We start from the raw sequence: 24,681 nt of genomic DNA, 5'->3' as shown, positions 1-24,681 counted from the left end.
CAGCTAATAAATACAGAAGAAATGATGCAATGATAATTACATTTTGCACCCGCCATAGCAATAACCAACACGGGCAAGAATCACTCACTGAGGAAAGCTAAAACCACGGTGTAGAAGACTGCTCGGGAACAAGACATCCACACTCATTCAAAGTGTCATCCAAGATTACTTACTCATCACCAAAGGGAAAAGTACCTTCATAAAGGGGAAACCCCCGGGACACCCCCTTAACCCAGTAACCAGAGGTCTCTCAGTCCCCTGCACTGATATCGTGCTTCCTGAGAGGGGCGAACTATCACCTAGCCAGTGTTTCCTGCAACAAACGTGGAACCTACTCTAACCAAGGAAAACATTCAGAAAAACGCAAAATGAGAGACCTTCCGTGAAATACCTGGGCTGGACTTTCCAAAACTGTCATGACCAGAAATTACAGGCTTGGGGACACTGTTTGGGATTTAAAAGAGACTAAAGAAAACTAAGGACTGAACACAAAGCATAACCCTCGGCGGGACCCTAGATTTAGGGAGGAAGCTGTAGCAGACTGCACTGGGAGAATGGAGGACTCCGAAGTGCAGGCAGTCCACTTAGCCAGCGCCCTCGTTTCTGGAGGTGGTAGCTGTGCTGGGGTTACGGGGGAGTTTCCTTGTTCTTAGGACGTGCAGGCGACACACTTAGGGAAGAAATGTCGTGATGGCTGCAGCTCATTCGAAGGTAGTTCAGAAAAATATATGTGAACACCTGTGGAAGTGGCTTAGTAGCACCTACGTGATCGAGCCTACGTTGGAGCTGTGTCCAACAGCTGAAGGAATTTGATGGGAAGACTTCAGAGTCAGTTACCCAATGGGGACTGGGGAGAGACCAAGGGAAACCCCCCATGACAGCACAGTGTGACAAGTGTCCTTCAGAGGCATGGGCAGATGCTGTGGAAGAGCACGGCATGGGAGGCACGAGTCCGGAGCGGAAGCAGGTCAGGAAATGGAAGCAGCCTGGGAGACCTAACAGGGTTGGGTCAAATCCTGCAGGTGGGAGGGAAGTAGCATATCCGATGAGCGCAAACGGAGTGTTTAGGAAGTGCCCCTAGAACTGAACATCCAGCCAGGGCGCGGCCGAGGAGATGCGGAGGCCTGACGATGGGGCACGTTGGCCGTGCTGGGGCATTTCCACGCTGCCCTGCGAGCCACAACTGGCACGTATGTAGGGGGCGGGCAGGGGCGGGCAGCTCTTTGGAAAGGCCACTCTGGCACTGGTGAGTACGCACCGGAGTGCTGAGAAGGCAGAGATAAGATCAGATAGGGGGTGCTGAGGCCGCTGAGGCCTGGGGAGCTGAGGCAGTAGCCGTGGGAGTGGGAGACAGGAGAGATGCTTCCGGGAAACCCAGGAGGCAAGGACCCAGTGCATGAAAGGATGAGGGAGAGAGCAGAGCCCTGTCCCCTCTGGCTATCCTCCCTGTGATCCCATCACCTGACAAGGACATCCCTTTGTCACCCTGTGCTCTCCCCAAGCCCTGTGCCCTGAGACTCCCCACCCTACTGAAGTCTTCCCTGTTAAACCCGCGACCATGGTCTTTTCCTTAAGCCCCTGTTCCTCAGTCTCCGACAGTCTTTGGCTCTATGACCAGACCTAGTCTCTGAGGTAGGTGCCCCTACCAAGAACTGAGACCAGCGGAGAGGGGGTGGCCACCCAGATCCCCAGTGACTGCTTGGGCATCGGAGAGGCTGCTGGATGTAGTTGTCAGAGCTGACCGCTCACCAAGCACTCTTCTCAGTGCTGACACCTTAAGGCATTTTATCTCCCAATAGCCCTTCAAGTCAGTCCTGCCAGTTTTAAGGTGAAGACTCATGCACAGAGAGGTTAAGTAACTTGCCCAAGATCACACAGCTAACAAGTCATGTCCCACGATCCAAACCCAGGTACCCTGTGCTCTTAACCACAACCTGACTCCGCCTCTCAGTAATAGCCCGTGAGCACTTGTTGACCTAGGAATGAGTCCAGAGTAACTGCACTCCAGGTCCTTGCACGCTTCACACCTGCCTGCCTCTGCTCACAGCCCTCCCTCTGTCTGGAAGGTCTGTGACACCTTGTCCGGTGACACTCACTCTCGACACTCAAGTCAACGCCCCTGCTCATAAAGGCACCCCAACAGCTGCCCTCCCCAGAGCCCAGGCAGAACCCTAAACTCCACACGTGGGCCCCAGGAGCCTGCCCTCAGTTCTAGCCTAGTGCCCACAGTGTGCACAGGTGTGCACACGCATGTGTTCACATGTGTGTTGGTGCATGTGCACACATAACAGATCTCATCCCCCCACCCAGGACCTCTGGTCTCCCCAGTCTAATAATAACAGTGGCTGCTGAGTGTATTGATTGGCAGAAGTACGACTGACGATCGACAGAAGGTGGGGGGAAAGGACACGAGGGACGACATGTTGAGGCGAGGGAAGCAGGCCAGGTGTGTCCTCGCTTGCCCCACCAAGGAGCCTGGAGCCGCGGGTCAGTGACAACGAGGACACCGAGAGCCCAGAGCTGGGTTTCTAGTTACCATTCCCCGCTACCGTGGCTCCTTGGGGAAAAGGCTCGTTCTAGGGCTGGGCTGGGGCACGCACAAGAGAGCCCAAAGCAGCTGGCAGTGCCAGAACACAAGAAAGTGGCTCCAAACAGACAAAAGAACAGGGCCGTGTCAAAGGGACACGGGAGTCACACTCAGCAAGCTCCCGGTAGTCAGACCTGAAACCCCGTGAGCAGTGGAGGCAGTGACGGGCTTTGGGTTACAACCCGAAACATAAACACCTGGGTCCACGGCAGTAGGAACACACGGTTAAATAAAGCAGAGGGAGGGACAAATCCTCCTTACAGAAGAATTCCAAATTGACTCACAGACACAGAAAAACATGTGGAAAGTGGGGGAAACAGTTATTCCCAGAGGGGCGAGCTGGCAAACGCTCTTCACCGAACAACCAAGATCGACAGGACCAGCGATGTCATCTACCCGCTGATGCGATGTGACGTCCCCCAGACGTCGTCACCCCAGTCTCACTATGAGACCAGTGCAACCACACGGGGGCATTCTCCAGGATGCCCGGCCTCCAGACTGCCAAGGTCACGAGAAACAAACGCAGATAGATTGAGAGGCTGTCACAGGCCAGAGGAGACCGGGGAGCCCGGACATGGGCTGCAAAGCGGTGGCCAGACCTGGCTCTCTGAGCACAGAGGATGTCAGGGCGGACACCGATGCTCGGCCAGGGGAGCCTGGGTGGGGGTGGGCAGGGACGGACCCACAGGGGTCCAGTGTCGACAGCAAGGGGAGGTGGGTGAGGGCCATACAGGGATTCCGATATATTGCAGCTTACCTATACTCCAAAATAAAGTTTATTTTAAAACATTCCTAAGGAAGCTCCCATCACCCCCAAAAGAAGGAAAATCATTTCTGCCCAGAGCCAACTTGGAGTGAAGTTGACAAAGTGGGAAGAGAAGGGACAGTCAGGTTGTGGCCCTGGGGACAGCAGCACAGACCCCACGCCCTCCAGACCTTGGCCTTGGCCATCACCTCCCTCACCTGTACCCACAGGCCATCTGACCAGGCCCCACCTCCATGCCCAAGGCCTAGGCAGTGCCACAGGCCCTCTCTCTCCTGAAAGCCCATGGCCACTCTCTTCTCCCTGAAACAGGGCATCAGGGAGGCCAGCGGGCCCCTCATGGATTGTGCCAGCAGAAAGGCCCCGAGGTGGGGACTCCCCTGGAATGTCTGCTCCCCGGACCCCTCTTTCAGAAGCAAGCTGTCCCCTCCCAGAGGCACCTGCCAGGGGGCCTGAGTGGGCTGGAGCTAAGACACAAAGAGCCCAGCCCTGGGCCACCTGCCCCGACCCTGTGCTGAGACCCAAGCACAGCCCTCCCCTAGTGAGCCTCCCCTGCCAGGCTGGAGTCTGCCCTGGACCTGAGGCTACGATGCGCTGAGCTACGATGCAGGCACAGGGCTCAGTGTTTCAGCTGTGTTGTCACATTTACACCTCACAATTCTAAGGATAAGAACTCAGCCCTGGCTGATGTGGTTCAGTGGATTGAGCATGGGCCTGTGAACCAAAGGGTCACTGGTTCAATTCCCAGTCAGGGCACATGCCTGGCTTGTGGGCCAGGTCCCCAGTAGGGGGTGCACAAGAGGCAACCACACATTGATGTTTCTCTCCCTCTCTTTCTCCTTCCCTTCCCCTCTCTAAAAATAAACAAACAAAATCTTAAAAAAAAAAAAAACAAAAAACCCTCACACTTCCCCATCACCACTGAAAAACCGGGGGCCTCGGAAGTGTGACTAACTTGCCCAAGGTCACCAGAGCCACGCTGCTACCGCAAGGCCTGTCTGAACAAATGCCCAGGAGTCCCCTGAGTGCAGCGACTAACCACGCAGACTGCGGAGTCCACTCACTGGGTCCGAGGCCAGCTCTGCCACTTAATAACGGGGCCACCTTGAGCAAACGTCCTTACCTCTCTGAACCCGCACTTCTGTGAAATGCGGACACGACCAGACCTGCCTCACCAGGTTGTTAGGAAAGACGCTGAGACGGAGCTCGACTGAGAGTTAGTAGCCCCATCCTGGGGTGTCTGCGACCCTGCAGCCCTGGCCCTGCCCCGGTGCCACCCCACCTTGGCATGACCCACAGACACACGGCCTTTCCAGCCCCAGAATACACAGGGGAGGCCCCCCCCCTTCCCGCCCAGTGGCTCACTTGAATCCTCTGTCGTCCTCGAAGCAGTGCGCTGCGGACACCATCCAGGTGGGAGAGATGAGGGAAGCCCCGCACAGGTGGCCCTGGTCCAGGGCGTGGAGGCTCACCTGCCAGGGCCACTCGCCTTCTTCTGCATCCTTGCCTCCAACCACCCGAGACTGCCGGCTGAATGGCCGCAGCCCACAGTCTGCGGGGACAGAGAACCCAAAGGAAGGACAGTGAGTTGAGGTGGGGGCCCCATGCCGGGCCCCACGAGAGCCCTGACGGGGTGGTCACCTTGCAGCAGGCACAGCACTGCTGGAACAGCGGTGCCAAGAGGGACCCCTGCAAGTAAGGAACAATGGGTCTCAGACCCACCGACATCCACAGGGCCCCTCTCCCCTGCTCCCAAGTTCAAAACCCCCACACTCCCCTCTCCCCACTCCTGCACAAATGCATTCGGGGGCCCTCCAGACACCTGCTGGTTTGCTTAGATTGAGTGAGGGTGTCATTTGCCTAGATTTCCCTGCCGAACGCTGAGAGACAGGGCTCTCGGAGAGAACAGTGGGTGGATGACAGGAAGCACAGACAGTCACAGCTGTGCTCACATTCAACCTGGGCCAGTGCTTTTGAAACACCCAGGAGGCTGCAATCAGAGTGTGGGGCGGGGTGGGGCGAAACCCTGCGAGGGCTCTGGTAGGCTGTGCCCCCTACCCCCGCGGGATGGGAAAGCCAGGGCTTGCCGTTCTCCTGTGGCCGCAGTTGGGTCTGAAAGCAGGGGCCAGCCCAGCACCTTGCCAGGACAACAGCCCATCCCAGGGGCACCAGCTCGCCGTCTGCCCTGGGGCCCTGCCTCCAGGCCCGGAGTGTGCCCTCGGGGCAGTGCCTCAGTGCCAATCAACAAATCAGCATGGTCGCCCTTTCCTCCAGGCAACCGCTCCCTCCCACCAGGTCAGGGGTGGGTGAGGGAGGCGCGGCGAGATTCCCGCCCCAGCGGGGCCGCCTGCCCGGCCCTGCTCACCGCAGTTCTTCTCATCGGAGCCGTCGCTGCAGTCCTTCACCCCGTCACACTCGGGGTTGCTCTTGCTCACGCAGAGCCCGTTGTGGCAGCGGTAGGTGTGCTTGGTGCAGGTGACGACGTTCACTGCACGAGGAGGATGTGGGCAGAGAGTCAGTCCCTCTGTGGCTCTCCATCGGGTGTCAGATGCCTGGCAACCCACCCACCGATGCCCCTGGCTCCGGCCTGCCTCACCCAGCCACACCACCACCCGCCGGCCTTCCAGCCCTGCCACTGGTTCTCCACCTTCTGGAAGGTTCTCCCCTTACGGATGCCCTTTCTTGCCACACATCCCGCGAGGTGGTTTGTGTTCATTAAACTCTGGACCCGCTGCATGTGGGTGTGCTCAGGGCTGCTCCCTCGGGTCGGCAGGAAAGCCCCCTGACACGCGGTGGGCTGGGCCAGGCCTTACCACGGGAGCATGTGGCCTCGTCAGACCCATCCCCACAGCTGTCCTGCCCGTCACACCGCTGGCTCTTCGGGATGCACTTCCCGTTGCCACACTTGAAGGTCTCGTCCGGACAGCCTGGGAAGCACAGAGCGCTCAGCAGGGCTCGAAGCCGCTGCTGAGGGCAGGAGCCCGGCAGCCCCCCGTGGGCACTCACTGCACCCCAGCTCGTCGCTGTTGTCCCCGCAGTCGTTCACGTTGTCACAGACCCAGTAGCGGGGCTTGCAGAGCTTGTTCTTGCAGGTGAACTGGTAGGTGGCATTGCATTCTGGGGGGCAAGGGCAGCAGTCAGCTGGCGAGGCTCGGCGGGGATGCGCATCCCCAGCCACCCTCATCACTCGCTGCCCGAGTCACTGGCTAAGGAAGATGACCTCCGCTCAGCAGGAATACTCTGCAGCCCGCCCACAGGAGACAAGGCTCGGAACAGCAGAGGCAGGGAAGGGGCTAGATGGCTGCAGAGGGTGTGGGTGCCCCCTCCCGCCACCTCGGCTCAGCTGGCAGGCGCCAGGCACAGCAAGGGCAGCCCCACTCACGGCACTGGAGCTCGTCGCTGTAGTCAGCACAGTCGGCCCAGCCGTCACAGCGCAGCTCGTTCCTGATGCAGCGCCCCGTGTTGCACATGAACTTCCCTGGGCACGCTGCAGGGGAGAGGGCAGGCCTGGAGTCCCGCCACCGCCACTGCCCCTGCAGCTGGCTCCCTGCTTCCCTCCCCGTCAGAGCCAACCTCCCCACCACACTGAGGATGAAAGAGAGAATGTGCCGGCCAGCCCTGCGCAGAGAGGAGCAGGGCGACAGCTGGCTCCCAGCCCACGGCGCCAGGGCGCGGGCATTCTGAGGGCCGGTGCAGGAAGGCTGACCCAGGGTCCCTCCTGACTGCCAGTGACCAAACCCCGGAAAGCTCCAGGCAAAGTAGAGAGGGGCTGGCTGGGCGTGCACCCGGCTCTCCTGCGCTGGGTCCCCGGCCAGCCGTGTCCCCCGAGTGCCAGGTTCCCCACTGGCAACACAGAAACGGCAGTTCCGCAGCGCAATACTTTGTGTCAAACGGCATCACCGCACTTCCACGTTTCTGAAGTTGAAAGGCGTCTGACAACTGGTGTCATCAGGCAGATGACAGAGCCCAGAGGAGGCTGTTGTCACTTTCTCTGCAGAGGCAGCCATGTCACTTAACAAAAGGGTTTGCTCATCTGATTACAATCACCCTCCACAGTATCTCTGAACCCGGAAAGCATGATGCCACCAAGGGGATGCAGCACAGAGTGCCCGGGCCCCTCCCTCGAGCCAGTTCCTCCTTCTGGAGAGCCACTCACGGTCGTGGGAGTCGTAGGACAGGAACTCGGCCCAGAAGCCCGTGTCGGTGTAGGACTGGTCAGAATGCAAGCGCACTGTGATCCTGCTGCTCTGGCTGGCGACCACAAACTGGGACCTCTCCCCGCAAAACCTGCCACGCGCATGGGATGGACCACAGGAAGGCAACTTACTCTCGGGCTTGGACAGCCCCCCAGGGCACCATCAGTGGGCCAGCCCCCACACCCAGCGGGCCCCTCCCCCAGGCGCTCACTTCTCCCCGTTGACCTCCACGTAGTCCTTGGGGCACGAGCCCAGGGGCACTCCGGGCTCCAGCAGGTAGAAGACTTTGAAGAGCACCTTGACATTCCGGTTGTCGGGCACCTGCAGGGAGAGACACCGCTGATCTCTGCTGCCTCCTTCCCTGTTTCCCAAACCCAGGGGCACCAGAGGCAGCTGTGGGGCCGGGGGTCAGGGCGCGGAGCAAGGCTGCCATGTCACTCTTCTCCAGCCCACATGGGCAACACGCCAAACAGAGCAGCAGCGGTCGGGGCTGTGAGTGGGAGAACGTCTGGACTCAGAGGCGAAGGACACTGTCACGCGGCTAAAGAAGGCTGGAAAGCTCTCCCGACACATCGAAGGAAGGAAAAAGAGATGGACCCCTGACTGGGAGGGCAGGCCTCCTTCTGCAAGGGCTCTCTCTGCTGCCCACAGACACTGCGACCTCATCCCGACTGCACCACTGGGAAGCAGCCACCTGAACCCTTGAGTCACGGGAGCAAGCTGAGGCTCTGCCCAAGGGCCTGCCGTCTGCCACGGAGGGGCCAGGACTCGAGTCCGGGTCTGCTGACGTTGCCACAGGTCAGCCCTCCGGCCCTGCCCAGGTGAAGTTCTGACCTGCAGCCTCTCCCAGGTCACCTCGGAGCTCATCTCCCTCTGCCCGCCCCTCCTCCCCTCTCTGCCCCCTGACCCCTCCCACTTCCACCCCTGCAGCTCCTACCTCAATGTCCCAAGTGCAGTTGATGTTGGGAGGATAGTGACCCGGATAGTAGGGGCTGCTGAACGTCCCTTGGGCTCCACGTAAGTGGCCTCCACAGCCTGAGAGGAAAGAGGAGACGGAGCGTGGGGACTGAGGCTGGGCTGGGCAGGCGGGCGGGCGGGCAGGCACCGGAGGCCAGTTCCACAGCCAGTTGCTGGGAACTCCGAGTGCTGACTGCTTTCGGGAGAGTGAAGGGCAGGCGGCCCTGTGACTTCAGCTTCAAACCTCTGGCACAGACCTGGGCCAGTTCACCAGCCACAAGGTTTGGCCCGGGGCTGCCTGGACTCAGGCCAACCACTAACTGCTGTCCCCTTCTCCGCCCCGCCCCAGCCCTCCTTACTGCTCGTCTTAGGCAGCTGGAAGAATGTGGCTTCAAAGCCAGGGTGTCGGCGCTCGGTGTTGATGATCAGCGTGACGAGCAGGACGTTCTGGGAGGAGAGGAAGGTCAGGTTGTAGGAGGGGGGGTAGGTGCCACAAAGCCTGTGGGGCAAAAGGGGTGGGCATGAGCAAGAACGAACAGAATCGAAGCACAGGGGCCCAAGGACCCCTTCCCTAACCCTGGTCCTGGTCCCAAAAGGCCAAGGGTGGGGTCAAAATCCCCTCCCCACACAAAACCATCAGCCACCTAAGGATTTAGTTGTAAGACTCACTGTTTAAAGCAGCAAAACCTCAGAAACACTGAAGGCCTAACATTAGAGGATTCGTTAAATAGACTACAGGCCAAATAATAACAATAATAGAGGTAACAGCATGAACAACACTTATTCAGAACATGCCAGGCCCTGTTCTACGTGCTCGTATATCTGGTAACTCAGGTAGCTTCACGAGGACTCCATGAAGTAGAGACAATTGGCCCCATTGTACAGAAACGGGCACTGAGGCAGCAAGAGACGGAACATCCCACCCACGATTCCACAGTCGATAGGCACCAGGGCAGAAGTTCGAACCCTGGCCTCAGGCCCCAGAGCCCACATGGCCAGTGACCATGTCCCTCTGCCTCTGAGCTCCACCGCATCATGCAGCCGTGGAAAACGACGCCTGGAGACAGAATGACTGATTCGGAAAGACCACCATACACAGGGAGGGGCAAGAGTAGGTTTACAGATGTAGGTGAAACAGTTTATTCTTGTATTATCTTTCATTAATTATCGTGTTGTTGTCCATACGAGCAACTCTAAACCTACTTTTGCCCCACCCTGTATACTTCATTCTTAAAAAGCAGACAACAAAACCTAAAGTGCCGTATAATCCCACATTTAAATATAATCACGAACATATACACCGCAGTAAAGTCTGGAAGAATGTACACTGCGAAACTAACAGTGATTGCTTCTGGAAAGTAAGACTACGAACGACGCCTGTCCTCTGCGCATGTGTTTTTCCACTTTTTCCTTTCAGGAGATACACTTATCTGCTGCACAATCAATAAGTTAGAGCCCTGGCTGGAGTGGCTCAGTGGATTGAGTTCAGCTTGCGAATCAAAGGGTCATGGGCTCAATTCCCAGTCAGGGCACATGCCTGGGTTGCAGGCCAGGTCCCCAGTAGGGGGCGTGTGAGAGGCAGCCACACACTGCTGTTTCTCTCCCTCTCTTTCTCCCTCTCTTCCCCTTTCTCTAAAAATAAATAAAATCTTTAAAAAGTTAGTGAAAGAAACCCTGCACCGAAACGGTGTGTCGACAGCGGTCCTGACCGCTCAGCTGTGGCAGCAGGTGGCTGTCCTGCGGTTTGGCTTAAACATCAGCCCACTATTATCACGCCCGTGTGCCCGGCTCACTCCCAGGGCAGCGCTGGAAGGCTGTGCTCAGGGAGCCGGGCAGAGCTGGGAAGAGGGCAGTGTGCCCACACGCTGTGCCTCGGACAGGCGGCAGCCCCATCCGGAGGGGCAGCAGGTGGGGGTGGCACGCACCTCTGCACCCCTGCCTCCTCAGCAGGAAGCTTACAATTTCCTAGTCCGTGTAATGCCAGTGCTTCACATCCCGGCCTTGCCAACGCGGGAGAGCCCGCCCTGCCAGGGTGGGGCAATTCCTAGAGATGGTGTAGACTCGCCCAAGGCCAAGCCTTTCACAGCAGCCCAATGACCCACTCCCTTCGGCTCTTACACCCCAGGCCACCTTCCACCCCACAACCGGGGCCAGCCCCCGAGACAGCCCTGTGCCCCAGAGCCCACCAGAATCATTCAACCACAGGCCCCGCCTTGCCTTGACTTTCCTACGGAAACCCCACCAACACCACACTGCCCGTTTCCCACCAGGGTCCTCTGCCCCTGGCTGACCCGGGCGCTTCCCCACGTCACCCAGGTGGTCCCCCTCGCGGGAACTGTGGGTGACAAAGTATCTTCTCCAGTGCCAGCTGTCCCCTGCTCTGTTGGCCTTAACAAAACCGCGTTGGACAGCAGCAGGCTGCACCTCTGCAGGTGAAGGCAGAACTCCCTGCCTGCTGGTGTCCAGCGACCAATGAGCCTTCCTCATCAGCCAGGGCAGACAAATCACCTCCGAAGGCCCTGTTGAAGCTCTTGCCGAGGACGGCATCTCCCCCTGCGGGTTTGCGGTGGCCTGTGCCCGACAGTCACACACCGTGTCTGCCACCTGCACTGCGACCTATCCCAGAGGGCCGGCCCACAGAGGCAGCTGCTAAGTTCTCACAGCCCCTCCTACTCCTCCTGGACACTCACTGCACCATGGTGCGGGGTTCCACGGGGCTCAGGGTGTCATACACCACGACCCGGTCATTGCCACGGTCATCACAGGGTGCAACGTCAAAGCTTCGGAAGGTGAGGCTCAGCACGGAGTTGGCATCCCCTCGCAGCGTCCACTGGCAGCGGGCGAAAGCGGGGTAGGGGCTGTCAGGGAAGCCAGGTGTGGTGAAGCGAGTCAGCTCCCCCCCTCGGGCGTGCAGGGAAAATCTGCATCTGTCTGTGGGGGACACAAGAAAGTGTGGGGCAGAGCTGGGCAGAGCCAGCAGCATCAGCAGCCCAGCAGGGAGGGGTGCCCCAGGGCTGGCCTCTCCAAGCACCCCAATTGTCTGGGACTCAGGAGAGACCAGGCAGGGGGCTTCTCATGGCCTGGGACAGGCAAAGGAATGTGCTGGCCATCACCAACGTGTGATTTTGGGGACACCTCAGTAGAAAGGGCCCCTGGCCACATCCCAATCCTCCTCTAGGAGGAGGGCATGATACTTACTATCCTGGTTGCTCTGTACTGTTCTGGGGTCAGTGGCTGAAACACAAGAGGGAAAATAAAGTATTTACTGGTTTGGTCTATTTCCTCGTTCCTGCTTCCTTATTCTGCTAAGGGAGGGGCCGGCCAGCACGCTGTCCCCTCTTCCGGCATGTTGGCAGCAGTTCCCCTGCCATGGTCCCCCTGCTTGCCCACCCCTGGTGGCCCGGCACTCACGGAAGGCCACCACCGAGGTCAGCACGAAGGAGTGCAGCGTGCGGGTGCGGGGCGGCAGCTTGACGGCGCGCTCCTGGGCCATGGCGCGCTCGGAGTCCTCCACCAAGTGGCTAGGGATGCTGAACTCTGACCAGTAGTAGGCGATGACACTGCCTTCGCTGGGGAGACAGGGCCACGTCTGAGATGCGGGTGGGCCCTGGGCACCGGCTCGTCCCCGCTCTCCGAGAGGCCGGGTGCAGCCCAAAACCCAAATGTGGAAAAATAACAAGGACACACTGCCATTCCTGAGCAGTTTACGTGGCAGGTGCGGAGCAAAGCACACCGCCCAGACAGAAGAGCTGTGTGGGCTAAGTCACTGCATGAAAGACAGAACCGGACTGCTACCTGGCCCACCACGCCAGGACCCCGTGGCTCCATCGCCCTGCAGGCTGCAAGGCTCTTGCCCCACATGCACCATCACACCTCCCCCACCCAGCCCCCTCCTCAGCACCCACCTGAAGGCAGTCACTGCCGACTCCTTGTGGTAGGGGCCCAGGACTGGGATCTCACTGTACAACAGCTTCAGCTTCAGGAAGGAGACGAGGCTCAGCACAGGCCAGACAGCAGCGATGGCCCCAGGTCCCAGCCCATGCCGCTCCCTCCATCCTGGGACCTGGGTGCCCTTCCCACGGCGGTGGGTCCCACACCCACCCAGGGAACACAGCAGGGACAGGGCTCAAGCCCAGGAGTTGGACTCACCGCCTCCTTCACTTTGTTGGCCAGCTCTGCAAACTCAGTGGAGTTTGGGTTCTCGTAGGCATCCAGAAAGTTCTCGTTTGTGACCCTCAGGTAGCCATTAAAGATCTTCTGGACCCGCACGTTCCGGTCTGTGCAAGGCCAGGAAGGAGAATAGTCAGAGGAAGTAACATCACCCCCGCCCCATCCCCTAATGTCCACAGGCTGCCCTCAGCAGCCCTGGGGAAGCTATTACGAGGGAGGGTGTGGAGGCGGTGGGCCAGGCCTCTACCGGCATCCACAGCCTCGTTCAGACCCCACAGTGGGACAAGCAACAGAACTGACAAACACAGGAGCGGGTGCCCGGAGGGGCCATGGACGCACGAGCCCTGTGGGCCAGCTCTGACCAATTCCCTCCCACCCCCCACGGCTGTGCTGGAAAGAGCCAGGGGAGACAGAGGCAGTCTCTCCTCCTCACCCACCACCACTGCGCTCTCCATTCTCTCCCTCGTGTCTGTAAGAGGCGGGCCCTGGTCTGTCCCTTGAGGGAGGAGGTAGAGCCACCCCCATATCCCCACCCCACCACCCACTTTACAATTTTACTCACACTGGAAGTGCCACACCAGGAGACCAGCCGTGAGAGACAGCAAGAGGATGCCGGTAAGCACGGCCGCCAGCACCACCCAGAGCCTGGGGCCTCGTTTCTCAACCTTCCTGGTGTTGTTGACCGGCAAGAACTCCAGGCCTTCCTCGAAGCCGTTCACGTTCTGCACAGAGAAAGGCACTGCAGCCCCGAAACTCTCTCACCTCGCCAGCCCATCTACACCCAGGCACCGCAGCTGTCCACTTACTTACATGAACCATCTTTCATGCAGGTAGATGCCCAGGTGTGGGGGAGGTGGGCCCAGCCCAGGGCCGTGATTGGCCACCAGATGGCTGGGCAAAAGTTTCTAAAGGCCCCTCCTCCAGCCACCACAGCCCCAGGCCCACTGGCCCCCCTGCACCTTCTAGAAGCCTGTGGGCAGCACCCCCCCCAGTGGCCCCGCTTGGCCAATGTTTAACCAGTCGAAGTAGAAAGGCAGTGGACCTGGGCGGCCCCACCGTGCTGCGGTGGAACTGGCCGCCCTGCTTCCAGCCTTGGGTCTGAGTACAGGAGCTCACGGGGAGGCAAGAAGGTCATGCCTCTAGCAGAACCCACGCCTACGCCCAGACCCAAGAGCAGGGAAGCAACAAAACTTCCCACAAGCAGGCTGGTGGCTTCCCCGGCTCGTCCCTGTCAAGGGGCATCAGGGAAGGGGGGCACGGAGGTGGACGGGGCAGGTGCGGCATCAGCACGCACTGACAGGCCCGCCTCTCTAACACGCTCTATCTGCCTGCCTGCCTTCAATGCTGGACAGGGCTGTGGGTCACGGAATGTAAAGGTCAGGAGGCTTAACCACCTCATACCCAGTGCGAAGGGTCTGTAATAAAAGCAAGACCCCACAATCCAAATTCCACAGATGCGGCCACGTTTACCAGTTTCCAGATGTGGTTCTTCTGGTGTTCACCTCTTAATTCAAAAAATGTGTTTTTAAAATAACCTTTCTTGGTTTGTCACATTTAAACATTATCTATGAAACATTCTCCACACTCCTGCCCCTTTTGGATACTTCTATCTTAGTTTCCTAACTGGTTGTATTTGTGACTTTATATAACATCGCACATAGGAGCACCCTCCAGCCCTGGCCAGGGAGCTCCGTCCCGATACGCCCAAGTTTCGCGTTCGAGCCCCAGGCAGGGCACATACAAGAATCAACCAATGAATGCATCAATAAGTGGAACAACAAATTGATGTTTCTCTCTCTTTCCAACCTCCCTTCCCCTCTCTCTAAAACTCAATCAGTCAACCAATCAATCCATAAATCACTTAAAAAAAAAAGAAACAGACTCTGCACCTAACCGTACCATGAGAATCATACTGAGTATACGAATGTATCAAATCAATACACTGTACACCGTAAACTTACACAATATCATATGTCAATTACATACCAATAAAGATAAATTTTAAAAAAGAAAAGAAACACACGCCAGAGGCAACCACTTAAAATGCTTTCAAACTGCTTGTTCTAGAATTTGTCTCCATATTTCTAAATAATATGCCAATACCACTATCTCTTGATTCACCTATTAAAAATATACTAAACTGATTTTCTATTATGACAATGTGGATTTTAATGTCATTCTTTCTCTCACCTGACCTCCCAATAGTTATCAGACTAAAGTTTTTATTTTTTAAATATTGTATTTATTTATTTTTAGAGAGGTGAGAGAGAGAAGGAGGGACAGAAACGTTGATGTGCAAAGGAAACATCCATCATTTGCCTCTTGCATGTCCCCAGCTGGGGACCTGGCCCACCACCCAGGCATATGTCCTGACTGGGAATCGAACCAGCAACCTTTTGGTCCATAGGTCTGCACTCAGTCCACTGAACTACCCCTGCCAGGGCTCAGGCTAAAGTGTTTTTTTTTTTTAAATTATATCCATACTTTAATGTTTTCATTATTAGTCTTTGGAAATATTGATCATTATTGTTTCTTTCCCAGTACAACTATCTTTTCTTTTTCCTGCTGCAAATATTCTTTTACTTGGGTTTCTTTTTAACCTACACCCAAGTCTTTCCATACACTCTAAGAGCTCTGTAATACTCTTCTAATCTTCCACACCCAAAGTCCGTCAAGTGACCTTTCATTTCACTCTCGTCCTGGGAGCCTCTCTCCCACGGACCTTCGTCCTCTCCGTGTCCGTTGTCTGAACCCTCCTTCACCATCACCCTGGGGATCCCCTTGCCTCCCTCTGTGTTACCATGCCTGCTTCCTGGATTCTATGTGTTCATCTCTCATGGATCACACTTGTCGATGGTTTGTCTGGGTATAGAACTGTACGTTTCAAATAATTTTCATTCAGAAGTTTGAAAGCTCCATTGTTTTTTAGCTTCAATTTAGTTTTTGACAAATATTATAATAGTATACATCCATTACCTTTTATTCATAGTTTTCATCTTTCTCTGAAAGCCTTCAATTGGGTCTTTTCATTTTGTAAACTAAGCTCTCCACCTGCCCTTTGAATGCGGAAACCCTTGTCTTTCAGCCTAGGAAACTGACTTGTACTATTTCCTAGGTTATATCCTCCTTGTCATTTCCTCTGGTCTAATTTTCTGCAATTACTAATGTTTGTACTGACCTCTAACTTATCCTTTTTCTGCTATCATCCATCTCATTTCTTAATCTTTCTGATGAGTTTTCATTTCTCTATTAACACTTGAATTTCCAAGAGTTCTTTCTTGTTCCTTGAATTTTGGGTGTGCAATCTTCTCATCTTTGAATTTCTACTGAGTACCTTCCCTCCATTTTTATTTTCTCTTTCATGCTGAAGGCTTCCCTCCAATGCCCAAGGGCACTAGGCTGCTCAGATTTGGGAATGAGGCCCGAAAGGCTGTTGGAAGCTCTGTGTGATTGATGTTTTGGCACAGGTGGCTTTACTGTAGACCACAACAAAGTCAGCTTTTTTACTGGGCACTCCCAACAGGTAAGCTATGTAGAGCTTTTCCATGGGGTGCTTTAATGCAGAGATTAATTTTCTCATCTCCTGGATGGAGAGAGTCAAACCCAGCCACCAGCATTCCAGAACGTGGGAGAGATAAGACCTTTGCCTCTTTTTGCCCCTCACCATGGCCTTCCTCTGACCTGGCGTCCTTGGGTCTGGAGAAATCAATTTCCCACCCTTTATGGGGGACTGGTGGGGTTAGGGCATTTTTGCTTGGGACACAGGTGGGGATCTGAGGACTTCTAACAACACCTTTCCTTTCTCACCTCTACTTTTTATGACACCAGAGCCCAATTCCAGAACCTGGCTGAGGACATTATCAAAGAAATACTGCAAGCCCTGGCCAGCGTGGCTCAGTTGGTTGGAGCGTCATCCCATAATCTGAAAAGTCCCGAGTTTGATTCCTGGTCAGGACACACACTTAGGTGCGGGCTCAGTCCCAAGTGAAAGAGAGGAAACCGATCCATGTTTCTCTCTCACATCGATGTTGCTCTCCCTCTCTCTCTCTCCTCCTCCCTTCCCTTATCTCTAAAATCAATGAGCATGTCCTTGGGTGAAGATTTTAAAAGAAAAAGAAGAAAGGAGGAAGAGAGGAGGAGGAGGAGAAGGACAAGGACAAGGACAAGAAGAAGAAAGAAGTACCAGTACTGGGAGAATATTTCCAAGAGCTAAAGAGGGGAATATCTCTTTAAATCTAAGGGCTCAGTGAACGGTGGGAAAGGTAAATGAAAAAGCAAACACAACTGAACACATCATGATGGAGCTTCAGAAGACCACGAATAAAGAGCAGTCCTCTAAGCCTCCAACTGGGTTGCCCACCTCCACTCTCATATTTCACAGTTTTCATCATCTGAGATGCTGGGATTCTTCAACATTCTGGGTTTGTTTTTTTTTTAAACTTACTCTTGTAAACTTATAGAATTTTCAAAATAGCTTCACTGAAGTATACTTTACAAAATAAATTGTGCACATTTACAGTGTACAATTTTGGCACGTGTATACAATCCACAAAACCATCACCACAAGAAATAAGGAACATACCCATCACCTTGAAATGTCACCTCCTGGTCCTTCCCTCCCAGTGCCCTCCAATCCCTTTCCTGTCCCCAGAAACCACTTACTGCCTCCTATCGGTGAAGACTAGTTTGCCTTTTCTAGAGCATTCAGTGGAATCACACAGCATGTATGCTTTATTGTCTGGCTTCTTCGCTCAACACGGCATTGTGAGACTCATCCATATGATTACGTTTATCACATCAACGGTGCATCCCTTTCTATCGTTAAGTAGCACTCCATCGCATGGATACACAACAATTTGCTTCCCTAGTCCCTACTGATTGTTGCTCAGTAGGTTTGGGGCTATCACAGACAAAGCTGCTATCGACATCCCTGTACAAGTCCTTGCACTGGCCTATGCTTTCATTTCTCTTGGGTAAATACCTGGAAGTAGAACAGCAAGTTCGCATGATAGGTGTTGTATCTTTTTAAGAGACTGCCAAACAGTTTTCCCACGCGACTGTGCTATTTTGCATTCCCGTCAGCACTGCAGGAGGATTCCGGCAGTCTCCATCCTGCCCAGCACGTGGCATAGTCCATCTTTTTCAATTTAGCCATTCTAATAAGCGTAGAGTGGTACCTCACTATAGTTTTAAGATGCTTTTCCTTAATGACGAGTGACGTTGTGCACCTTTACATATACTTGATTGCCATCTGTTTATCTTCTCTGGTGAAGTGTCTTTTCAAATCATATGGTTTTAAAAATTGGTTTGCTTACTTTCCTGTTGGGTTTTGAGTCATATATATATACATATTTGGATACAGTCGTTTGTCGAATATCAGCTGCCTCGTATCTGTGGGTCTCTTTGATCTCTTCTCTTTGCGCGAATACCACACTGTCTCCTTGACTGCAGATTTGAGAGTCAAAAAAAGCTACTGAAATAATGAGCTTAGTAGGGTCGCAGGATGCAAGATGAATATATAAAAATTAATTGTATTGTTATATGTTAACAATGACCAACTGGAAATTAAAACTCAAAAAATATCACCTACAACAGTATCAACAATACAAAATACTTAGGGGCAAATCTGACACAAGATGTCCCAGCTGTATGCACTGAAAAATACCAAACGGCGCTGAGAGAAATTTTAAAAGCCCATGCTCAGGGATTGGAAGACGCAGTATAGTTCAGATGTCTGTTCTCAAACTGGTTTAGACGTTCCACACAACCTCGATCAAAATTTCAGCAGGACTTTTGGAGAAATGGACAAGCTGGTCTTCCATTCACATGGAAAGGCAACGCACCGGGAAAAGAAGAACAAACCCAGAGGACTAAAACCCCCTGATCTCAAGACGTATCACAAAGGCAAAGAATGGTTTTCTTTAAATTGGAAAATCATGTAGCATTTCATTTCCAAGAGTGATGTTTTATTCTTTGTGGTTACTTTATGGGGCAACCTTTTCTTATTTCATGAATGCACTACCTTCTGGCTCTTTCTTAGGTTACCAATTAGATTTTCTTTTTTTAATTGTCTTCAGAACTTTGTCTTTCTCTTTCGGGCTCTATGTTTTCTTTAAATGGCCAATGATCCCTGGTTGTCTAATCGTATGTAAAAATGAAAAAAAAATACAATGTGGCGAAGGCCGGTGCAGGAGGGGGGGCACTGGGTGGAGGCAGACAAAGGGGTGGGGGGGGATGGGGACATCTGTAATAGTGCCAACCACATAAATAAATAGAAATTTTTTAATGAAAAACATAGGCTTTAGAGCTAGACTCTTTGAATAGACTGCATATATGTGTATATGTGTTGGAAGAAATGTAAGAAAATAATTGTTCATTATGTAATTTCCAAACTGTTTCCCTACCTGACCCTCCCTACAGCCCTGGACTCTCTGGCCTGCCAGCATCCCCTCCCCGCCAGCTGCTCTGCAGAAGGGGCGGAAGAGAGGGTGACATAGCAGGAGCACACAGCGTGTCCCGGTTCTGTCCTGTTTCCGGTCCCGTCCTGGTTCTGGTCCCAGTTCCTGCCTCCCGGAGCGGCCAGTTCCCAGAACTCAGGCAGCAAGGATTCAGCGGAAAAAGAAAACAAGCTCCCTGGGAAGGGGGCCGCGGCCGACGGCTCGGACAGAGCACCCCAGGGGCCACCAGCCCGGCCTTGGAGCCAGGCGGCAGCAGTGGGGCAGGGGAGCCGGCTGGGCCTGGATTGTTCCTGCAGAGTGAGGGCTGGGCTCCGCTAGGCCCGAAATGCTGATTAATCAGTAACTAGGCTGTTTCTTTTTATAGCCTTACTCTCGGCTCCATTTTTAAGCTTACTACCGATTGTGTGGCCAAACCCAGGCGTTTTAGTGATAAGGAAACTGAGGCTGAGAGGGCGTGGCCCGTACAAAGTCACGAAGGCAGTGAGGTCATCTGGGGCAAGAGTCCTACCCTCTGGGTCCTTCCACCCTCTGGGCAGTTCAGGCACTCTCACTCTGGCGTGGAGGAGGAGGGGCCAGGGAGCCCCCATCCATTCCGCTTAACTACACATGTAACCATCTCTCCCCACCTAACAATCCCTCTACACGCCACTGAGCCCATGGAACAGAAAGTACACCGGTGCCTGCTTTTGCCTCTCCTCTCACTCTTTCGTAGAAGAAAACACATTGCAGGTACCCATACAAAACCCAGTGTCGTGAAGCCAGGTGCTTGTTTACAAAAACAGACACAGAGTTAGAGAGAGAGATTACATAACCCTCAAGGCCATTTCTCACCAGCCAGCCAGAGGCCCCAGACGCTCAGCACAGTGCACACAAGAGAACCAGGAACGATTTCCTGGAGGACAGGTGGGCACGAAGAGCTTGGGGTGCCCGCAGAGAGAAGAGCTGGAGGGATGAAGGGCGAGAACCCAAGGGGCAGGGCGCAGCAACAGGGTCAGATGATGGCCGTGGCCACCCAAACCCAGGCGGATGGAGAAGCCTGGGGCAATGTCACATTTTCTGCTGTGTTAAGCACCCTAGTGCAAGTGACACATATCCTCTGCAAGGCCAGTGATTGACCTAAAAAACTGATTTACAAAAGCTATTTGAGGATGTAAGAAAGACCCTCACAGTCACCCGACTCCTGTTAAGAAATAAACTCACCGGGGCTGAAACCTAAAAACCTAGCAAACAAAACTCTGTGTCCAAGTCGACCAAAGAATTCTCCCACTTGGGGGAGCCTTCTCCTGACCCCCAAGCACACACTAACACAACTGGCACCAGCTCCAAACTCCCCAGGGTCTGCTCTCCCACCGGCTCTGGGGATCGGCAAACCCAAAGCTAGACTCGTCAGCGGTAGTGCGGTGTGTGGTCCTCACTAGAGAAAGGCAGCTGGCGAGTGTTGACATCTTTCAGTGGCAAAAATAACAGTAACTATCCAAAAATCCATGCAAGATTCCAATCAAAGCAGAGGAGGAAAAAGTAAATCTTCGTGTCAGGCTGTTTGTTTGTTTTTTAAGATTGTTGCTCGTTTGGCTAAGGTTGGGCGTGACCTGCTGCGAAGGGGAAGATCCGAAAACAGAAGACGTTACTCAGAGTCCTGGGAGGCACCACGAAAGACCCATCACAGGGCAATGGATAACCTACTTTTACTGCTGAAGATCGAGGTCAAGGGGCAGGAGTGATGCCAATGGCTGGAGACAGAGGCGTGTTGCTCAGACCCGAGACTAGAACAAGGGTGGCTGGCTTCACGCGCCGTTGCCAACTCCGCCGTTGATGTGGGGCAGGTGCCGTTCACTCACACGTTCGGTGACTCAGTGTACCCGCCACCAGACAGGACGGATTGCCATTCCCTGGTGTCATCACTGTCACTATGGTCATTAGAACCATAAAATCTCCCTGAGATCATTCAAGCGAGAAAGAACAGTCTGAGCTCGTGCGATGGTTTTACAAGGAGAGAAGGTACTCCCGTGGCGCTGGAAGACGTGGGCCTTCCTTTACAAGGAGGAAGACAAAGCCAGAGTACACAGAACTCACAGCCGCTCCCAATGCTGCTAGTTCACGTTAGGTCCCAGCCACAGTCCCCAGAAACACAGCATGGCTCAAGGCCACCTACGATGACAGTGCAGAAAATGAACTCCAGCCCTGGCCAGGTGGCCCGGTTGGCTGGAGCATCATCTAGTTCACCAAGGGACCGTGGGTTTGATCCCCAGTCGGGCGCATACAGGAGCCAACCGATCGCTGTTTCTCTCACATTAATTAATATCTATCTATCTATCTCTCTATCTCTCCCTTCCCTCCCTCCCCTCTGAAAATCAGTAAATATATATTCTCAGGTGAGGATTTAAAAAAAAAAAAAGAATTCCAAAAACAAAACGCTCTACTTGCTGTCCCAGGCGACGCTGAGCACTGCAGAGGAGCAGCGCACTGAGATGCCAGAGGTGCAACTGGAGGAAGGAGGGGCTCGCTCTGCTCCAGTGCCCGCCCACACGGAGAAGAACTCAGGCAGCTGTGGGCAGAGAGCAGCCAGCCCACGTGCAGGTTCCCGAGAGCAAGATGTCCCTCGTCCTGCCACCACTGCAGCCCCAGCCCAGCAGAGTGACCAGCACGAGAGGACACTTGGTTTGTTCACCACAGGACAACCCAGGGATAAATGGGAAGGGCAAAGAAAGCCCACATCAGCATCCTCCGCCCACCCACCAACCCGGGCGACTGATCTTACAAGAAGCCAGATTCTCGAGAACAGAGGCTATGGTTCCCATGGACCGTACCACCCCAGCATTTCCCAGACTCGTCTGGGCATGAAAAATAACAATACAAGAGAAAGTAAAAGGAGCCCAGTGCTTGCTCAGCATCCAGGTTCCTAAGCCCCTCTCCATGGACATGCTGATACAGCAGGAGGAGCAGGGCCCAGCTTATTCTTAGGAACTTAAAGTTTGAGAAACTCGGTCTTCATTTCCAAGAGGCTGCTCGCCCGGCGCGCCCACACGGTGTGACGGGCGCCAGTCGGGCCACACCACAGTTCCAGTCCGCCAGTTTCAGGCAACCACTCGGACGCAGCGCACTGCAGCAGGCGGCTGGACTTTGCTTCCACGCCCTGGGGCCCTCCCACAACACACTGTGAGCATCACCGAGAGTCTCCTAGGCGGCCACCAGAGCTCCGCAGGGGACACACACGCCCAGCCGAGGTCCGCTCGGTTGGTGGTGGACTTCCTGAACCCTCTGCCTCTTGTTGCTCAACCCCCTCACCTTTGCCCTTTGACCCAGTCCCTGTCCTCCCACCAGAAGAAGGAGCCCAGAATTACCTGAGATTTGTGACCCCAAGCCATCTAGGGGAGCAGAAAGCTGGCGCACAGCTACCAGCTCCCGGTGAAGGAATAAAACAAAACCCTGCACACCTGGCCAGAGCAGGAAGAAAAGTCCCCAGGGGTTGACTCAGCCAACCGCGGGTGCCTCGTCGCCACAGAAACCCAGCGGCTGGCCCTCTGCCAGCGGGCTGCAGCTCGGGCAGGTTTATGCCTGTGTCTCCTCCCAACGCCCTGCACTGCTCAGGGCCCTGCCCACGCAGCCACGGTCCCGGCACCACGCACACCTGCAACAAGACCCCCAAAGGGGACAAACAACAGACTTGGGGTGGGGGGCCTGGACGCAAGTCTCTTCCTTCCCTTCGGAGGGACTGGGGAGGGTGTGACTGACAGAGGGGTCAGGCCTGGGAACTCTGACATTGGGGCAGATATTGCTCTTTGTCCTCCCCTCTAAAAACTGGGCTAATAACCCCTTACAGCCCTCTAAGTACAGGTGCTGTGAACAAGGGAGCTGATTCATGCTAATGACAGGGGCCTCCCTGCGATTCCCCTTTGATTTTGATTTCCCCACCTGTCGCCGTCCATCCATCTGCCCAAAGCCAGGCGGGGCCCATTCCCCTCCCTGGTCTGGTGGAGCAGCTGGAGTTCAAGTTAAAACATTAAAACCAAACAAACAAACCAAAAAAACCCTTAACAGCACAAGTCTGCCTGGTGGCCTCAAACAGCCAGGCAAGAGCAGACCTGGCAGGTCTTCCAGGAAGCCCCAGGGAGACACAGATCAAGGCTGGCGAGGCCCACGCCCTGCACCAGGAGGGCCTCCCGGCTCTGGGCTCCTGGCTCCCCTCCCTCTCCTGCTCTGCCCTGCACTGAGGGAGGCAAGGACCGTGCTGGGGGAGAGAGGGAAGCCCTCAAAGCCCTCCCTGGCGTCTTCCCACCCACTCTCGACCCAGAGGCACTGTACCCAGCAAAGCCATCGAGTTTGCCCGCCCATGCCTACGCCCTGGGTCTCAGTTTACACATCAAGGTCCAGTCGTTCCAAAACGGTTCTTAAAACATTAAAACCTTATTTCAAATGTAATTTTTTTTGGAACCCCCAAACTAAAAGAAACACACTGGTTGACAGAACAGCAAGTCCCTGTCCTTGAGACCCTGCCCCAAAAGAACATGACAGGTCTCCAAACCACTGAGTGAGACCACACCCCACCATAGGAGCCTCAGGGCATGACCCCCCGAAGTCCACAGGCCACAGGTGACCCCAAGTGTCACCAAGGGGCTTTCAGGGCCACCATCTCTGATGCAGCTCTGGGAGGGCGCGGAGGCCACAGAAACATATTTTTGTGTCTCTTGGTGCCATGTTAAGGGTTTTTAATGTTCATTATCTCTAATTCTTGCAGTGTTTCATTTTCAGATGAGAAAATGGGGTAAAAGAAGGTAACGTGTCAAAACCCCAGAAAATTAAGAAGGGACAGGGCTGAGTTCCAGACCCAGACCTGCCTGACACAAAGCCAGTGCTCTGCTCAGGACACCAGCTGCTTCTCAGGGGACACCTATTGTCCCCGCCCCCACCCCCCAGGACACCGAAACTCAGACAGTAACTGCCTCAAGGAGTGAGCTGCAAAACTCTGCCTACGCTAAACCCCGTCTTGGGCCCTACGGGGGAGCACGCTGTGCCCAGAACTGTATACGGATCTCCGCCCCTTCCACCCTGGCCCCGGGGTGCTGACTACCCCCACCGCTCCCTGCCGCAGCCAGGATGCCCCCAATCCTATATGAAACCCACCTGCCCTTGAGGATGCAGCCCCTCCAGGAAACCTCAGGGACCCCCTCAATCCACAAGACTTTCTCCCTGGGACCTGCACCCGCCACTGGGCATCCGAGATACCCCACTGCCACAGCGGCGGGCAGGCCAGGCAGTCAAGGAGGTCAGGGCACCCCAGTTCTGCTTCTCTCCCCATCCCCTCTGCCTTTGACCTTGCAAGGGTTAGCAATTGACTGATTGATTGAAAGACCTCTCACTCCACACAGCCAGACTTGGATAGTGTACCCAGAGCAAGGTGCCAGGGCCCAGGCAACTTCCTAAAGGTGTGTCCAGTGCCCGAAGGGGACAGAATCCTCAGTCCGCACCCAAGGTTCTGCTTGCAGCGCCCACCCCTGCTCCCAGCTACATTCAGCCCCATCCAAGTCTGTACTCACCCCGCCCACCCCCCCT

The 24,681-nt window shown here is 54.9% G+C and overlaps 1 protein-coding gene across 3 annotated transcripts in view; it reads right to left on the bottom strand.

The window, feature by feature from the left end:
* The window catches only part of ST14 (ST14 transmembrane serine protease matriptase), a 35,830-nt gene that overhangs the window by 2,669 nt on the left and 8,480 nt on the right, over positions 1 to 24,681 (bottom strand). The window contains exons 1-16 of one of the 3 annotated variants that reach the window (XM_045192828.2): positions 22,473 to 22,587; positions 13,236 to 13,395; positions 12,653 to 12,780; positions 12,409 to 12,479; positions 11,915 to 12,072; positions 11,702 to 11,737; positions 11,194 to 11,434; positions 8,863 to 9,002; positions 8,484 to 8,581; positions 7,758 to 7,867; positions 7,507 to 7,637; positions 6,733 to 6,837; positions 6,357 to 6,467; positions 6,164 to 6,277; positions 5,716 to 5,838; positions 4,716 to 4,902 (exon numbers count right to left, since the gene is read on the bottom strand). In XM_045192828.2, the coding sequence (XP_045048763.2) occupies positions 4,716 to 4,902; positions 5,716 to 5,838; positions 6,164 to 6,277; positions 6,357 to 6,467; positions 6,733 to 6,837; positions 7,507 to 7,637; positions 7,758 to 7,867; positions 8,484 to 8,581; positions 8,863 to 9,002; positions 11,194 to 11,434; positions 11,702 to 11,737; positions 11,915 to 12,072; positions 12,409 to 12,479; positions 12,653 to 12,780; positions 13,236 to 13,395; positions 22,473 to 22,496 (1,937 nt within the window). In that variant the 5' untranslated portion in view covers positions 22,497 to 22,587. Of the gene's footprint in view, positions 1 to 4,715; positions 4,903 to 5,715; positions 5,839 to 6,163; positions 6,278 to 6,356; positions 6,468 to 6,732; positions 6,838 to 7,506; positions 7,638 to 7,757; positions 7,868 to 8,483; positions 8,582 to 8,862; positions 9,003 to 11,193; positions 11,435 to 11,701; positions 11,738 to 11,914; positions 12,073 to 12,408; positions 12,480 to 12,652; positions 12,781 to 13,235; positions 13,413 to 21,551; positions 21,568 to 22,472; positions 22,588 to 24,681 lie in introns of those variants that run through there. The other 2 variants (XM_045192826.2, XM_024557456.4) reach the window with 2 other exon arrangements.

This window comes from Desmodus rotundus, chromosome 7 (assembly GCF_022682495.2).
Source record: "Desmodus rotundus isolate HL8 chromosome 7, HLdesRot8A.1, whole genome shotgun sequence".
NCBI classification, from domain to species: domain Eukaryota; kingdom Metazoa; phylum Chordata; class Mammalia; order Chiroptera; family Phyllostomidae; genus Desmodus; species Desmodus rotundus.
The sequence above is the reverse complement of the archived record's forward strand: the minus strand, read 5'-3'. Positions and strand labels throughout refer to the sequence as shown.